The 18153-nt window shown below is 47.0% G+C and overlaps 1 protein-coding gene across 1 annotated transcript in view; it reads left to right on the top strand.

The window, feature by feature from the left end:
• LOC115101876 (cadherin EGF LAG seven-pass G-type receptor 3-like) overlaps positions 1-18153 on the top strand; it is a 53744-nt gene that overhangs the window by 16709 nt on the left and 18882 nt on the right. Inside the window, 11 exon segments of the mRNA XM_065005357.1 lie at positions 2972-3034; positions 3037-3193; positions 3711-3826; positions 3938-4038; positions 4462-4619; positions 7940-8103; positions 8486-8611; positions 8734-8903; positions 9091-9276; positions 9907-10017; positions 11692-11860. Of these exon segments, the coding sequence (XP_064861429.1) occupies positions 2972-3034; positions 3037-3193; positions 3711-3826; positions 3938-4038; positions 4462-4619; positions 7940-8103; positions 8486-8611; positions 8734-8903; positions 9091-9276; positions 9907-10017; positions 11692-11860 (1521 nt within the window).

The raw sequence follows: 18153 nt of genomic DNA, 5'->3' as shown, positions 1-18153 counted from the left end.
TGTCTCTAACATCAGCTAGGTGGCTAATGTTAGCTAGGCAAAGGGTTAGGGTTAGGGGTTAAGGTTAGGATCAAGGTTAGGGTTAGGATTCAGGTTAAAGGGTTAAGGTTAGGTTTAGAGTTAGGGGAAGGGTTAGCTAACATGCTAAGTAGTCGTAGCTAAAAGGAAGTAAGTACTTGCAAAGTTGCTATTTAGCTACAATGACAAAGTTGTCTGTGATGAGATTCAAACACTCAACTTTGGGGTTGCTAGATGTTTGCTCTGTCTGTCTGTCTGTATCACTAGACAAATAATTCATGATTATTAATGTCTGTTTATTTATTTAGATATTAATAAGTTGGTGTGTGTGTGTGTGTGTGTGTGTGTGTGTGTGTGTGTGTGTGTGTGTGTGTGTGTGTGTGTGGGTGTGTGTGTGTGTGTGTGTGTGTGTGTGTGTGTGTGTGTGTGTGTGTGTGTGTTTGTGTGTGTGTGTGTGTGTGTGTGTGTGTGTGTGTGTGTGCGTGCGTGCGTGCGTGCGTGCGTGCGTGCGTGTGTGTGTGTGTGTGAGCAGCGTGGGTGGAGGAAGAAGGAGGGGTGAAAGTCGTTTAAAGTCTTCATACTTTTAGACACAGAACCCGACCATGTTTTAACACTGCACATCATACCGGAGGGTATAGTCAGTCAGTTTGTGTGTGTGTCAGCGTGGGTGTCCATACGCGCATGAGAGAAAGACCAAGGCACTCTGCAGTCTCACCCACCAAGCTTGGTGGTTGTTATAAACCATGCCAGTGGCTGCATTCACCATAGTAGTGCCTTGACGTTGAACAAATATTGTACCAACGAGACACCATTAGACCCGCCATACAAAGGCCTGCAGCTCTAACATGATCTGCATGTCTCCATGGACCTCAGCAGGCCTCTAAACTGGGGGCCTGGAGGAGCAGTGTCTGCAGGGTGAAGGCAGTTATTGCCCACACTGTGTTTACACCAGCTCATTGAAAGGGAGGCTGGCTGGTGCTCTCTAGCTGGGTATTTTACTCAATCTGCTGAGTCTGATTATATGTATATTTTTGCCTGTAGTGATATAGTTTTATTTGCTGGGCATTGAGCAGAGACTACTGCCCACACAAATAGGTTTGCCTGCAGTGACAGTCATATTTAGAGAAATCCTGGCAAAGGAATAGAATGAGGAAAGGTTGGTTCATTCCATAGAGAATGATAGAAGCATCTAGTGAGACTACTGCCCACTCAAATGGGGTTGCTTGCAGTTACAGTCATATTTTGAGAAATCCTGGCAAGAGAATTGTTTGAGGAAATGTTGGTTTCTCCCATAGAGAATGATAGAAGCCTCTAGTGGCCAAAAGGCTGTTATAGCATAGGCAGCACCATTGTGTGCTTCCACCATGCTTCAGACATTTTAAAGTAGTCAACTGGGTGGGGATTCTGATGGGTTGTAGCCTCAATGGCGCTGCCCATGCTGTCACAGATGCTATAATGGCACAGATATGAAGATGAGTCCTCTATACATTCCTATGGTTCATTGAAACATTTAATACACTCATCACCAAAAGTATGTGGACACCTGCTTGTCGAATATCTCATTCCAAAATGATGGTCATTAATATTGAGTTGGTCCCCCTTTGCTGCTATAACAGCCTCCACTCTTCTGGGAAGGCTTTCCACTACATGTTGGAACATTACTGTGGGAACTTCCATTCAGCCACAAGAGCATTAGTGAGGTTGGACACTGATGTTGGGTGATTAGGCCTGGGTTGCAGTCGGAGTTCCAATTCATCCCAAATGTGTTTGATGGGGTTGAGGTCAGGGCTTTGTGCAGGCCAGTCAAGTTCTTCCACACCGATCTTGACAAACCATTTTTGTATGGACCTCGCTTTGTGCACGGGGGCATTGTCATGCTGAAACAATGCCCAAACTGTTGCCACAAAGTTGAAAGCACAGACTCATCTAGACTGTCCTTATATACTGTAGTTAAGATTTCCCTTCACTGGAACTAAGGGGCCCGAACCATGAAAAACAGCCCCAGACCATTATTCCTCCTCCACCAAACGTTACAGTTAGCACTATTCATTCGAGCATGTAGCATTCTCTTGGCATCCACCAAACCCAGATTTGTCCGTCAGACTGCCAGATGGTGAAGCGTGATTCATCACTTCAGAGAAAGTGTTTCCTCTGCTCCAGGGTCTAATGGTGGCGAGCTTTACACCACTCCAGTTGACGCTTGGCATTGCATATGGTGATATTAGGCTTGTGTGCGGCTGCTCGGCCATGGAAACCAATTTCATGAAGCTCCCAACGAACAGTTCTTGTCCTGACGTTGCTTCCAGAGGCAGTTTGGAACTCGGTAGTGAATGTTGCAACCGAGGACAGTAGAGTGTTACGCGCAACGTTCTTCAGCACTTGGCGGTCCCGTTTTGTGAGCATGTGTGGCCGACCACTTCGAGGCTTTTCAGCATTGACTGACCTTTTTGTCTTAAAGTAATGATGGACTGTTGCTTCACTTTGCTTATTTGAGCTGTTCTTGCCATAGTATGGACTTGGTCTTTTACCAAATAGGTCTATCTTCTGTAGACCACCCCTACCTTGTCACAACACAACTGATTGGCTCAAACGCATTAAGAAGGAAAGAAATTCTACAAATTAATTTCAAGGCACACCTGTTAATTGAAATGCATTCCAGGTGACTACCTCATGAAGCTGGTTGAGAGAATGCCAAGAGTGTGCAAAGCTGTCATCAAGGCAAAGGGTGGCTACTTTGAAGAATCTCAAACATAAAATATATTTTGATTTGCATAACTTTTTTGGCTACATGATTCCATATGTGTTATTTCATAGTTTTGATGTCTTCACTATTATTCTACAATGTAGAAAATCATAAAAAATAAAAATAAACCCTTGAATGAGTAGGTGTGTCCAAACTTTGGACTGGTACTGTATGTGTACAGTAACATGCTGCATCCCCTTTCCTTCCCAGGTGAACGGTGTGAGTGGGACAGGCGTCAGGGCCGCTGTGTCCCGGGGGTGTGTAGGAATGGGGGACGTGCAGGGAGCTGTCTGGAGGGGGGTTCCGCTGTGAGTGCCCTGCAGGAGGGTATGAGCGGCCCTACTGCGCTGTCACTGCACGCTCCTTCCCCCCCAAATCTTTTATCATGTTCCGAGGCCTCCGCCAGAGATTCCACCTCTCCATTTCTCTCACGTGAGTACTGACTTTCTTTTTCTTTCTCTCTCTCTTTCTCACTCTCTCTTTCAATCTTTCTTTTTAGACCCTTTCTCAATTCCCTGCTCTTTCTTTCATGTGTCATGTCATGTATTTTTTATATTTGACCCTCTATCCTGTTCTCGTTGTCCCCTCCCCCACTTCTAGAGGCCCAACTTGGGACCTGGTGTGGCCCCTTGGTGTGTTCTGATTGGTCAGATGTGATTGCTATTGTGAAGTGGTCACAAATGTGATCTCAGGTCTAACTAAATCCCATGACTCAGAGGTACATTAGCTTTAAGACACATGACGTGATCCGTCCCAGCCTCTCTCAGCAGGCATAGCTCTTTTATTTATTATACACCACAATGTCCTATATACTCATGTACACTTGCATTAGAGATTTGCGGTGAACCCTACAGCTTATCCTGTACTATGTACAGAGCATCTCCTGTACCGTGTGTGTGATGGTGGGGTTACTCACAGCTCCCTAACATGGTTGTGGGTTGTGTTACAGTTTTGCCACTCTGGAGAACAGTGGCCTCCTCTTCTACAACGGACGCTTCAATGAGAAACACGACTTCCTGGCTCTGGAGATCCTAGAGGGTCAGGTGGTGCTCAAGTACTCCACAGGTATGTGTCTATCTGTATATGTATGTGTATGGCTTTGTGGGTGTGCCCCGACTATACAATGGTAGGCGAAACCCTGGTTTTGAGTGTGACCTCTGACCTGTCTGTCCCCAGGTGAATTGTCCACTCAGGTGAGCCCCTTTCTACCTCGGGGCGTGGCCGATGGAAACTGGCACACTGTCCACATCCACTACTACAACAAGGCGAGTCCCTGTGTGTGTGTGTGTGTGTGTGTAACCCGTAATATCTGCACATACCATGCATTTGTTAGAATTTTCTCCCCTTCTACATTTTTCTCAGCCCTCGCACAGTGTGAGTACGGTATGGCTGTGTGTACAGGCTTGTCTTTCACTCTCTGTGAGTGTGGCTATGTGTACAGGTTTGTCTTTCACTCTCTGTGAGTGTGGCTGTGAGTTCCCCTGCCCTCTTAGCCCATTTGCAGTGTCAGTGTTTCTTTCTATGTCACATATTCTTCTCTCTCTCTGATAGTCCACTGTGTGTGTACTGCATTTTACTATCTGTCTTTGTAGCAGCACAAGCAGCAAGAGTACAGAAATATGTTTTGGTGTATTCTGTGTATTCTGTGTGTTCTGTGTGCGTGTGTGTGTTAAATTTGACTGTTCCTGTGTCTGCCCCAGCCCAAGCGCAGTGTGAGTGGGGAGGCCCAGGGTCCATCTGATGAGAAGGTGGCGGTGGTCAGCGTGGACGACTGTGACACAGCAGTGTCGCTACGCTTCGGAACGCAGCTCGGCAACTACAGCTGTGCTGCTCAGGGTAAACAGACCAGCTCCAAGAAGTAAGTCTCTCCATCTCTCTATCTCACACACACACACAGACACAGACACACACACACGTGCACGTCATGTGCAAGTCAGTGTCAGGGTTAAACCCTCAGCATTACCACTTAAGCCTGGCAATGCTGTCTGGACTTGACAGGTCACTCACCACTGCTGCTGTGCTCTGTAAGCGCTGAGGAAAGTACAAGGGCAACATCTAATAGTGTTGTGCTCCTCTCTTCCATCCTCCTTCTCTTTCTATCCCTCTGCCTTCTCTCCCTCTGCCTTCTCTCTCTATCCCTCTGCCTTCTCTCCCTCTGCCTTCTCTCTCTATCCCTCTGCCTTCTCTCCCTCTGCCTTCTCTCCCTCTGCCTTCTCTCTCTATCCCTCTGCCTTCTCTCTCTATACCTCTGCCTTCTCTCTCTATCCCTCTGCCTTCTCTCCCTCTGCCTTCTCTCCCTCTGCCTTCTCTCTCTATCCCTCTGCCTTCTCTCCCTCTGCCTTCTCTCCCTCTGCCTTCTCTCTCTATCCCTCTGCCTTCTCTCTCTATACCTCTGCCTTCTCTCTCTGTCCCTCTGCCTTCTATCCCTCTGCCTTCTCTCCCGCTTCCTTCTCTCTCTATCCCTCTGCCTTCTCTCCCTCTGCCTTCTCTCTCTATCCCTCTGCCTTCTCTCTCTATCCATCTGCCTTCTCTCCCGCTTCCTTCTCTCTCTATCCCTCTGCCTTCTCTCCCTCTGCCTTCTCTCTCTATCCCTCTGCCTTCTCTCTCTATCCCTCTGCCTTCTCTCCCTCTGCCTTCTCTCTCTATCCCTCTGCCTTCTCTCTCTATCCCTCTGCCTTCTCTCTCTATCCCTCTGCCTTCTCTCTCTATCCCTTTGCCTTCTCTCTCTATCCCTCTGCCTTCTCTCTCTATCCCTCTGCCTTCTCTCTCTATCCCTTTGCCTTCTCTCTCTATCCCTCTACCTTCTCTCTCTATCCCTCTGCCTTCTCTCTCTATCCCTCTGCCTTCTCTCTCTATCCCTCTGCCTTCTCTCTCTATCCCTCTGCCTTCTCTCTCTATCCCTCTGCCTTCTCTCTCTATCCCTCTGCCTTCTCTCTCTATCCCTTTGCCTTCTCTCTCTATCCCTCTACCTTCTCTCTCTATCCCTCTGCCTTCTCTCTCTATCCCTTTGCCTTCTCTCTCTATCCCTCTGCCTTCTCTCTCTCTATACCTCTGCCTTCTCTCTCTATCCCTCTGCCTTCTCTCTCTATCCCTCTGCCTTCTCTCTCTATCCCTCTGCCTTCTCTCCCTCTGCCTTCTCTCTCTATCCCTCTGCCTTCTCTCTCTATCCCTCTGCCTTCTCTCTCTATCCCTCTGCCTTCTCTCTCTATCCCTCTGCCTTCTCTCTCTATCCCTCTGCCTTCTCTCTCTATCCCTTTGCCTTCTCTCTCTATCCCTCTGCCTTCTCTCTCTATCCCTCTGCCTTCTCTCTCTATCCCTCTGCCTTCTCTCTCTATCCCTCTGCCTTCTCTCTCTATCCCTCTGCCTTCTCTCTCTATCCCTTTGCCTTCTCTCTCTATCCCTCTGCCTTCTCTCTCTATCCCTCTGCCTTCTCTCTCTATCCCTCTGCCTTCTCTCTCTATCCCTTTGCCTTCTCTCTCTATCCCTCTGCCTTCTCTCTCTCTATACCTCTGCCTTCTCTCTCTATCCCTCTCCCTTCTCTCTCTATCCCTTTGCCTTCTCTCTCTATCCCTCTGCCTTCTCTCTCTATCCCTCTGCCTTCTCTCTCTATCCCTCTGCCTTCTCTCTCTATCCCTTTGCCTTCTCTCTCTATCCCTCTGCCTTCTCTCTCTCTATACCTCTGCCTTCTCTCTCTATCCCTCTGCCTTCTCTCTCTATCCCTCTGCCTTCTCTCTCTATCCCTCTGCCTTCTCTCTCTATCCCTCTGCCTTCTCTCTCTATCCCTTTGCCTTCTCTCTCTATCCCTCTGCCTTCTCTCTCTCTATACCTCTGCCTTCTCTCTCTATCCCTCTGCCTTCTCTCTCTATCCCTCTGCCTTCTCTCTCTATCCCTCTGCCTTCTCTCTCTATCCCTCTGCCTTCTCTCTCTCTATACCTCTGCCTTCTCTCTCTATCCCTCTGCCTTCTCTCTCTATCCCTCTGCCTTCTCTCTCTATCCCTTTGCCTTCTCTCTCTATCCCTCTGCCTTCTCTCTCTATCCCTCTGCCTTCTCTCTCTATCCCTTTGCCTTCTCTCTCTATCCCTCTGCCTTCTCTCTCTCTATACCTCTGCCTTCTCTCTCTATCCCTCTGCCTTCTCTCTCTATCCCTCTGCCTTCTCTCTCTATCCCTTTGCCTTCTCTCTCTATCCCTCTGCCTTCTCTCTCTATCCCTCTGCCTTCTCTCTCTATCCCTCTGCCTTCTCTCTCTATCCCTTTGCCTTCTCTCTCTATCCCTCTGCCTTCTCTCTCTCTATCCCTTTGCCTTCTCTCTCTATCCCTCTGCCTTCTCTCCCTCTGCCTTCTCTCTCTATCCCTCTGCCTTCTCTCTCTATCCCTCTGCCTTGTCTCTCTGTCCCTCTGCCTTCTCTCTCTATCCCTCTGCCTTCTCTCTCTATACCTCTGCCTTCTCTCTCTGTCCCTCTGCCTTCTATCCCTCTGCCTTCTCTCCCTCTGCCTTCTCTCTATATCCCTCTGCCTTCTCTCTCTATCCCTCTGCCTTCTCTCTCTATCCCTCTGCCGTCTCTCTCTATCCCTCTGCCTTCTCTCCCTCTGCCTTCTCTCTCTATCCCTCTGCCTTCTCTCTCTATCCCTCTGCCTTCTCTCTCTATCACTCTGCCTTCTCTCTCTATCCCTCTGCCTTCTCTCTCTATACCTCTGCCTTCTCTCTCTATCCCTCTGCCTTCTCTCCCTCTGCCTTCTCTCCCTCTGCCTTCTCTCTCTATCCCTCTGCCTTCTCTCTCTATCCCTCTGCCTTCTCTCTCTATCACTCTGCCTTCTCTCTCTATCCCTCTGCCTTCTCTCCCTCTGCCTTCTCTCCCTCTGCCTTCTCTCTCTATCCCTCTGCCTTCTCTCTCTATCCCTCTGCCTTCTCTCTCTATCCCTCACCCTTCTCTCTCTCTCTCCCTCACCCATCTCTCTCTCTCCCTCTGCCTTCTCTCTCTATCCCTCACCCTTCTCTCTCTCTCTCCCTCTGCCTTCTCTCTCTATCCCTCACCCTTCTCTCTCTCTCCCTCACCCATCTCTCTCTCTCTCCCTCTGCCTTCTCTCTCTATCCCCCACCCTTCTCTCTCTCTCTCCCTCTGCCTTCTCTCTCTATCCCTCACCCTTCTCTCTCTATCCCTCTCTCTCCGCCCTTCTCAGATCTCTGGATCTCACCGGTCCCTTGTTTTTGGGCGGAGTGCCCAACATGCCTGATCATTTCCCGTTTCACACCCGGGAGTTTATTGGCTGTATGAAAGACCTCCACATCGACAACAGACCTTTGGACCTGGCGGGATACATCTCTAACAATGGAACCCTACCTGGTCTGTATAGCATACTCACAGATACATGTGGAAACTCAGATACTTTACTGGGGGTAAAAATCCAGTTGGAACTTCCACTCACTCACCACCAAAATATGGTGATGAGAGGAAGTACAGTGGCCAGCAGATGGAGAAGATGGAGCGAGATGAAACTGGGCTTACGTTCTACACATTTTCTCATCGATGAAAAGTTCAATCTCAATACAGTTTTCTGTTCCCAAAAGTATCATATTCTGTGAACACAGTGCACAAGTTTTGTAGACTTGACACAAAGCGTCTTTAGCTGTCTGTGTTTGTGTTGTCAATAGAAACCACTAACCGCTAAGTTGATTGGGTTTGATTGAGTTAACACAGATGTGATGATTTTCTCTGGTTCTGATAGGATGTAGTGCCAAGCTGCCCTTCTGTAACTCCGACCCATGTCAGAACGGAGGAACGTGTCGTGTCAGCTGGGAGACCTTCTCATGTGACTGCCCCCTAGGGTTTGGAGGGAAGGACTGCAGCCATGGTAAGCGCACTGACATATCTGTCCAGTAAACATAGGCTTTTCTCACTCCTTTATTAACAGACGTATACACACACCTCATACTAACCTCACTGACCATACCTCTTCTCCTTGCCCCCCTACAGTGATGCCCCACCCACATCGTTTCCTGGGAAACAGTGCCCTCTGGTGGGACCTGAAGAATGACGTGACCATCTCCACACCTTGGTACCTGGGGCTGGTGTTTAGGACGCGGGCCAGGGAGGGCACTCTGCTGCAGGCACAGGCCGGACAGTACACCAGCCTGGTCTTCCAGGTCTGTAAACACATACATATACACTTACCTGTGCTACCTAACCTGCACTAGTTGATCTGTGTCTATATGTCCGTCTGTCTTTGGAAATGTGTCCGTTTATGTTGGAGTAATAGCAACCTACAGGGGGACTCCAAACCATATTTGTGTGGATTACTCAGTGGATTATTCACACGTGTCTCTGTTGCAGCTGGTGAGTGGTCAGCTGGTGTTCTCGGTGACCAAGGGGTCGACGCTGCCGGTGCGTCTGCGTCTGGACCAGGTGCAGGTGAGCGATGGGCGCTGGCACGACCTGCAGCTGGAGCTCCGAGACGTCCGCAGCGGGAGGGAGACGCGCTACGTGGCTACCGTCCGCCTCGACTTTGGCCTCTTCCAGGTGAGAGTCACAAATTGTCCGTACACACTGATTTAAAGTCAGATTTGCGTTCCTTCCCTTAATTGATTAGGTTATAATTGTCGAGGCGTAAACTGATCCTAGATCTGCACCTAAAGGTGACTTTTACCCGGAGAGACACATTAAGGTCGTGTCCAGAATGAACAGTGACACACTAAACCCCCATGTCACTCAGCAGTGCAGACGTCTCAATGCAAATCATAACCTCTAATTGGCCCTGTAATCCTGTAGGTTGTTAATCCTAATATCCAATCCTAAAGCCAGTATAATGTCTGCCCACTGCTGGTGTTAAAACCTGTGTTTGGAAAACTCCAGACATGTAGCACCACACACTGTCTTGTTATGTTCTTTCATGGTCTCTCCTGTATCCTCCTTGTTCACTTGCTTTCATTTAAATATGTTTGTCTCACACTCTTTCTCTCCCTAAACCTGTCTAACCCTTTCCATCTATTCTGTTCTGTTCATTCACATATTCACTCTTCCCCCTCTCTTTCTCTAACTCCATCTATTTGAATGCACTGAAGTCATTCTGAATATCAGCGTCCGTTAACTGGCTACATTTTTAAGTGTAATCTATTTAGTCTCTCTCTATTTCTTCCCACTCTCTCTCAGGGCACAGTGATAGTGGGTAATGAGATTCATGGGCTGAAAGTGAAACACCTCCATGTGGGAGGAGTCCTGGGCTTGGGGGAGGTGCAGAACGGGATACGGGGCTGCATCCAGGTAAGGGTTCCATCACAATGGCAGCTGTATCTTAACCGATGCCCATAATTCTTTCTGGGACTCTTATAGACTTTGTGTGTTAGCATGTACAGTCGTGGCCAAAAGTTTTGAGAATGACACAAATATTAATTTTCACTAAGTCTGCTGCCTCAGTTTGTATGATGGCAATTTGCATATACTCCAGAATGTTATGAAGAGTGATCAGATGAATTGCAATTAATTGCAAAGTACCCTTTTTGCCATGCAAATGAACTGAATCCCCCAAAAACATTTCCACTGCATTTCAGCCCTGCCACAAAAGAACCAGCTGATTCTCTCGTTAACACAGGTGTGAATGTTGACGAGGACAAGGCTGGAGATCTCTCTGTCATGCTGATTGAGTTTGAATAACAGACTGGAAGCTTCAAAAGGAGGATGGTGCTTGGAATCATTGTTCTTCCTCTGTCAACCATGGTTACCTGCAAGGAAACACATGCCGTCATCATTGCTTTGCACAAAAAGGGCTTCACAGGTAAGGATATTGCTGCCAGTAAGATCGCACCAAAATCAACCATTTATCGGATCATCAAGAACTTCAAGGAGAGCGGTTCAATTGTTGTGAAGAAGTTTTCAGGTCGCCCAAGAAAATCCAGCAAGGGCCACGACCGTCTCCTGAAGTTGATTCAGCTGCGAGATCGGGGCACCACCAGTACAGAGCTTGCTCAGGAATGGCAGCAGGCAGGTGTGAGTGCATCTGCACACACAGTGAGGCGAAGACTTTTGGAGGATGGTCTGGTGTCAAGAAGGGCAGCAAAGAAGCCACTTCTCTCCAGGAAAAACATCAGGGATAGACTGATATTCTGCAAAAGGTACAGGGATTGGACTGCTGAGGACTGGGGTAATTTCCTCTGATGAATTCCCTTTCCGAATGTTTGGGGCATCCGGAGAAGACAAGGTGAGCGCTACCATCAGTCCTGTGTCATGCCAACAGTAAAGCATCCTGAGACCATTAATGTGTGGGGTTGCTTCGCAGCCAAGGGAGTGGGCTCACTCACAATTGTTCCTAAGAACACAGCCATGAATAAAGAATGGTACCAACATATCCTCCAAGAGCAACTTCTCCAAACCATCTAGGAACAGTTTGGTGACGAACAATGCCTTTTCCAGCATGATGGAGCACCTTGCCATAAGGCAAAAGTGATAACTAAGTAGCTCGGGGAACAAAACATTGATATTTTGGGTCCATGGCCAGGAAACTCACCAGACCTTAATCCCATTGAGAACTTGTAGTCAATCCTCAAGAGGCGGGTGGACAAACAAATTCTGACAAACTCCAAGCATTGATTATGCAAGAATGGGCTGCCATCAGTCAGGATGTGGCCCAGAAGTTAATTGATAGCATGCCATGGCAGATTTCAGAGGTCTTGAAAAAGAAGGGTCAACACTGCAAATATTAACTCTTTGCATCAACTTCATGTAATTGTCAATAAAATCCTTTGACACATATTAAATTCTTGTAATTATACTTCAGTATTCCATAGTAACATCTGACAAAAATATCTATAGACACTGAAGCAGCAAACTTTGTGGAAATTAATATTTGTGTCATTCTCAAAATTTTGGCCACGGCTTTATGGTATATTGGTCTATGTTCTTATGAGACTGTATTTGACACCTATTTTGTCTATGTTTTAGGGGGTTCGTTTGGGGGTGCGACCAGATGCCATGCCCCTGCCCCGCCCCTCCAGGGCTGTCAAAGTGGAGACGGGCTGTAACGTTGGCAACCCCTGTGTCTCTACCCCCTGCCCGCCCCACAGCCGCTGTTGTGACAATTGGGAACGCCACACCTGTCTGTGCGAACCAGGTAAGATACTACAAGAGAGAGAATATGTATTTGTGTGTTTGTGAGTCAGCAAATGCGCGCGTGTGTGTATATGTGCAGGCATTTAGCATTTGCAAAAAGACCTATGTTTATTTCTCTGTTGGCAAATGATACAAAACTATCAGGTGAGGTGACTATAAAGAGAAAGAAAGTTTGAGAGGTGTGATGAAGAAAGAGTGAAAAAAGAAGGAGGAAGTGGTGAGCACCGCAGGGGGAGGAGAGGAAATACAGAGGCTGACATGCCTTCAGCACCATCTACAACAAACACCTCTCCCTATTAGCATAGTGTAGCAGCGCTTCAGCACCACGGTGTTGGCTTTCATCAGCACAATGAGCATTACAGTACATACGGAGCTGTCCAATGAGCGTCAGGAGGAGACCAATCAAAGTTTCATAACGCCACTCGGAAGTGCTCTGAATAATTCCCTCTCATCTCTGGCTGTGAGTACTTCAGTGCTGAATTAGCTTAAGGGCTTTCTCACGCACGAGAGAGTTACCGCTCTGTTCACACACTATATACTATACAGGCACACATACTGTACATACACATAGGGCACCGCACGACAGGGCACTGACATGAGGACATCTGCTGTCAGCGTGGTGCTGTGTTTGTTTGTGTTCGCCTGCTTGCTTTTTAGCATGCACAGGATAATTAGCTGCAATGAAAATGAAATAGGGTTAGTTATGATAGATTGCAGTTGAATCGACCCAGAGCTCGCAGTCGGCGTTCCAATTCATCCCAAAAGTGATCGATGGGGTTAAGGTCAGGGCTCTGTGCAGGCTAGTCAAGTTCTTCCACACCGATATCAACAAACCATTTCTGTATGGACCTCGCTTTATGCACGGCATGTCCTGGCATGTGCCAAACCCAGATTCATCCGTCACTGCCAGATGGTGAAGTGTGATTCATCACTCCAGAGAACGCGTTTCCACTGCTCCAGAGTCCAATAGCGGTGAGCTTTACACCACTCCAACCGACGCTTGGCATTGCGCATGGTGATCTTACGCTTGTGTGCGGCTGCTCTGACATGGAAACCCATTTCGTGACGAACAGTTATTGTGCTGACAATGCTTCCAGAAACAGATTGGAACTCAGTAGTGAGTGTTGGACAGACAGTTTTTAAAGGCTACACGCTTCAGCACTCGGCAGTCCCGTTCTGTGAGCTTGTGTGGCCTACCACTTTGCGGCTGAGCCGTTGTTGCTCCAAGACGTTTCCACTTCACAATAACAGCACTTACAGTTGACATGGGCAGCTCTAGCAGGGCAGAAATTTGACAAACTGACTTGTTGGAAAGTTGGCATCCTGTGACGGTTCCACGTTGAAAGTCACTGAGCTCTTCAGTAAGGCCATTCTACTGCTAATGTTTGCCTATTGAGATTTTATGATTGTGTGCTCGATTTTACACACCTTGTGGCTGAAATAGCTGAATCAACTAATTTGACGGGGTGTCCACATACTTTTGTATATATAGTGTATGTTAATTTCCCAACATGCAGCTTGCCACGGCAAGGATGCTGTCATTGTGTGCATTTGTATGCAGTCAAGGCCAACATCTCTGTCTTTGTCAGTTTCCATGGTGAGGGCTATTATGTGTAGGAACCTATAGTGACAGATATCCTTATATTGTGAATGCAAGGACACATTTAATAGGTGCAGGATCCTTTGTGAGGGACTTTTGTAAGAGCTGTTCACAGAAAGAGGTTCACAGCACTCACCTGGTTCTATAGGGAGTTTATTTTCAACTCTGTTCACTAAAGAAAACTATGTGAGAAGAATGCAACAGGAAGCTTTGTTTTCTCTGATGAAAACGGTGTTTGTGAGAAGAGCTCTAGGAGGCTGTAGTTTTATATGGATTTCTTTGATACACAAATATCATATGTGTGTGGACAGTAAGGCTCTATGGTGTTATGCATAGGTTTTTATAGTGACTGAGGGTTATGTTAAAGTACTTTGTTTTTAATAAAAGGCCATTTCCAATTGAGCCAACATTTGCAGCATTTACCATGAATTGGATCTCCAAAAACATATTGCCTTTAAAAGCCACAATTCCAAGAACCTACGATAGGATTGAATAGCGGCCTATGTATCTTGTGTGAACAGCTCTATGCTAAAAGCGTTTTTTGTGTGTGTAGTATGTATTAATGCACATACAGTTGAAGTTGGAAGTTCTCTCTCTTCGGTCAGTTAGGATCACCACTTCATTTTAAGAATGTGAAATGCCAGAATAATAGTAGAGAGAGTGATATAGTTCAGCTTTAATTTCTTTCATCACATTCCCAGTGGGTCAGAGGTTTACATACACTCAATTAGTATTTGGTAGCATTGCCTTTAGATTTTGTAACTTCGGTCAAACGTTTTGGGTAGCCTTCCACAAGCTTCCCACAATAAGTTGGATGAATTTTGGCCCATTCCTCCTGACAGAGCTGGTGTAACCGAGTCAGGTTTGTAGGCCTCCTTGTTCACACACGCTTTTTCAATTCTGCCCACACATTTTCTATAGGATTGAGGTCAGGGCTTTGTGATGGCCACTCCAATACCTTGACTTTGTTGTCCTTAAGCCACTTTGCCACAACTGGAAGTATGCCTCGGGTCATCCATTTGGAAGACCCATTTGCAACCCAGCTTTAACTTCCTGACTGATGTCTTGAGATGTTGCTTCAATATATCCACATAGTTTTCCTTTCCTCATGATGCCATCTATTTTGTGAAGTGCACCAGTTCCACCTGCTTCAAAGCACCTCCACAACATGATGCTGCCACCCCGTGCTTCACAGTTGGGATGGTGTTCTTCGGCTTGCAAGCCTCCCCCTTTTTCCTCCAAACATAACGATGGTCATTATGGCCAAACAGTTCTATTTTTGTTTCATCTGGCCAGAGGACATTTTTCCAAAAAGTATGATCTTTGTCCCCATGTGCAGTTGTAAACCGTAGTCTGGCTTTTTTTATGGTGGTTTTGGAGCAGTGGCTTCTTCCTTGCTGAGTGTCCTTTCAGGTTTTGTCGATATAGGACTCGTTTTACTGTGGACATATATACTTTTGTTCCTGTTTCCTCCAGCATCTTCATAAGGTCCTTTGCTGTCGTTCTGGGATTGATTTGCACTTCTCGCAGCGAGTTACGTTAATCTCTAGGACACCGAATGCGCCTCCTTCCTGAGCGGTATGACGGCTGCGTGGTCCCATGGTGTTTATACTTGTGTACTATTGTTTGTACAGATGAACGTGGTACCTTCAGGCATTTGGAAATTGCTCCCAATGATGAACTAGAATTGTGGAGGTCTACAGTTTGTTTTCTGAGGTCTTGGCTGATTTCTTTTGATTTTCCCATGACGTCAAGCAAAGAAGCAAGGTAGGCCTTGAAATACATCCACAGGTACACCTCCAATTCACTCAAATGATGTCAATTAGCCTATCAGAAGCTTCTAAAGCCATGGCATCATTTTCTGGAATTTTCCAAGCTGTTTAAAGGCACAGTCAACTTAGTGTTTGTAAACTTCTGACCCACTGGAATTGTAATTATAAGTGAAATAATCTGTCTGTAAACAATTGTTGGAAAAATTACTTGTGTCATGCACAAAGTAGATGTCCTAACCGACTTGCCAAAAGTATAGTTTGTTTACAAGATATTTGTGAGGTGGTTGAAAAACGAGTTTTAATAACTCCAACCTAAGTGTATGTAAACTTACAACTTGCATTTGTTTTAGGTTTCAATGGACAGTTTTTTTTATTGGTAGTGGCTCCTAATCCGTGACCAGAACTTTTATTTCTGAAGCCCTGTATCTTGAGTTTGCAAATTCTCTGGGAAATTGGAACTTCACTCATTTTCTCATGCCAAAACCGGATTAGATACATACCGGTAGTTAAATCAGAGTTAAATGCCTAAAAGATTATATTCGCAATGCCACTAAAGAAAAACCAAACAACCAAAATAGCAATAGCCACTACAATGTCGAAACATGATTTTGTCATAAGTTCAGTAACATTTGCTTGATTTTGCAGACCCACAACATCGTGGTGTATCGACGCTAGCATGCTAGCGACGCTAGTCAGCATGCTACATGATAATCAGCTTGCGTTAGCTAGCTAGCGTGAGCTTCTTAGCTAGCCAGCTCTTGTAGGTGTACACGGATGCAACTCTGCTGGCTATGTGGCTAGCTAGATGACCAGCAGTGGTGACAGTGAGGGCGATTCAAGACTTTAATTTAGAAGTACCATCATGCAGAAATGGCAAAGAAAATACTGGTTGATGAGCTAACTAAGTCAGCTAGCGTGATAGCTATGACATTTACCAGTATGCATGCACAAATGCATGACGACACATTGTATCGAAGTCAAGAAGGCATGCAGAATGGACTGCCTCTCTGGAACTGGACTGCCTCGTCTATTTAGCTAGATCAGACTGCTCTCAGTCAGCAGCAGAGGGGTACACAGATGCATAGCTCATCAAATCAAATCAAATGTATTTATATAGCCCTTCGTACATCAGCTGATATCTCAAAGTGCTGTACAGAAACCCAGCCTAAAACCCCAAACAGCAAACAATGCAGGTGTAAAAGCACGGTGGCTAGGAAAAACTCACTAGAAAGGCCAAAACCTAGGAAGAAACCTAGAGAGGAACCAGGCTATGTGGGGTGGCCAGTCCTCTTCTGGCTGTGCCGGGTAGAGATTATAACAGAACATGACCAAGATGTTCAAATGTTCATAAATGACCAGCATGGTCGAATAATAATAAGGCAGAACAGTTGAAACTGGAGCAGCAGCACAGTCAGATGGACTGGGGACAGCAAGGAGTCATCATGTCAGGTAGTCCTGGGGCACGGTCCTAGGGCTCAGGTCCTCCGAGAGAGAGAAAGAAAGAGAGAATTAGAGAGAGCATATGTGGGGTGGCCAGTCCTCTTCTGGCTGTGCCGGGTGGAGATTATAACAGAACGTGGCCAAGATGTTCAAATGTTCATAAATGACCAGCATGGTTGAATAATAGTAAGGCAGAACAGTTGAAACTGGAGCAGCAGCATGGCCAGGTGGACTGGGGACAGCAAGGAGTCATCATGTCAGGTAGTCCTGGGACATGGTCCTAGGGCCCAGGCCAGTTGAAACTGGAGCAGCAGCATGGCCAGGTGGACTGGGGACAGCAAGGAGTCATCATGTCAGGTAGTCCTGGGGCATGGTCCTAGGGCTCAGGTCCTCTGAGAGAGAGAAAGAAAGAGAGAAGGAGAGAATTAGAGAACGCACACTTAGATTCACACAGGACACCGAATAGGACAGGAGAAGTACTCCAGATATAACAAACTGACCCTAGCCCCCCGACACATAAACTACTGCAGCATAAATACTGGAGGCTGAGACAGGAGGGGTCAGGAGACACTGTGGCCCCATCCGAGGACACCCCGGACAGGGCCAAACAGGAAGGATATAACCCCACCCACTTTGCCAAAGCACAGCCCCCACACCACTAGAGGGATATCTTCAACCACCAACTTACCATCCTGAGACAAGGCCGAGTATAGCCCACAAAGATCTCCGCCACGGCACAACCCAAGGGGGGCGCCAACCCAGACAGGCTGACCACAACAGTGAATCAACCCACCCAGGTGACGCACCCCCAGGGACGGCATGAGAGAGCCCCAGTAAGCCAGTGACTCAGCCCCTGTAACAGGGTTAGAGGCAGAGAATCCCAGTGGAAAGAGGGGAACCGGCCAGGCAGAGACAGCAAGGGCGGTTCGTTGCTCCAGAGCCTTTCCGTTCACCTTCCCACTCCTGGGCCAGACTACACTCAATCATATGACCCACTGAAGAGATGAGTCTTCAGTAAAGACTTAAAGGTTGAGACCGAGTTTGCGTCTCTGACATGGGTAGGCAGACCGTTCCATAAAAATGGAGCTCTATAGGAGAAAGCCCTGCCTCCAGCTGTTTGCTTAGAAATTCTAGGGACAATTAGGAGGCCTGCGTCTTGTGACCGTAGCGTACGTGTAGGTATGTACGGCAGGACCAAATCAGAGAGATAGGTAGGAGCAAGCCCATGTAATGCTTTGTAGGTTAGCAGTAAAACCTTGAAATCAGCCCTTGCTTTGACAGGAAGCCAGTGTAGAGAGGCTAGCACTGGAGTAATATGATCAAAATTTTTGGTTCTAGTCAGGATTCTAGCAGCCGTATTTAGCACTAACTGAAGTTTATTTAGTGCTTTATCCGGGTAGCCGGAAAATAGAGCATTGCAGTAGTCTAACCTAGAAGTGACAAAAGCATGGATTAATTTTTCTGCATCATTTTTGGACAGAA

The sequence above is a fragment of the Oncorhynchus nerka genome, linkage group LG20, assembly GCF_034236695.1.
Source record: "Oncorhynchus nerka isolate Pitt River linkage group LG20, Oner_Uvic_2.0, whole genome shotgun sequence".
NCBI lineage: Eukaryota > Metazoa > Chordata > Actinopteri > Salmoniformes > Salmonidae > Oncorhynchus > Oncorhynchus nerka.
Note: the sequence above shows the minus strand (reverse complement) of the source record. Positions and strands in the feature narration are given on the sequence as shown.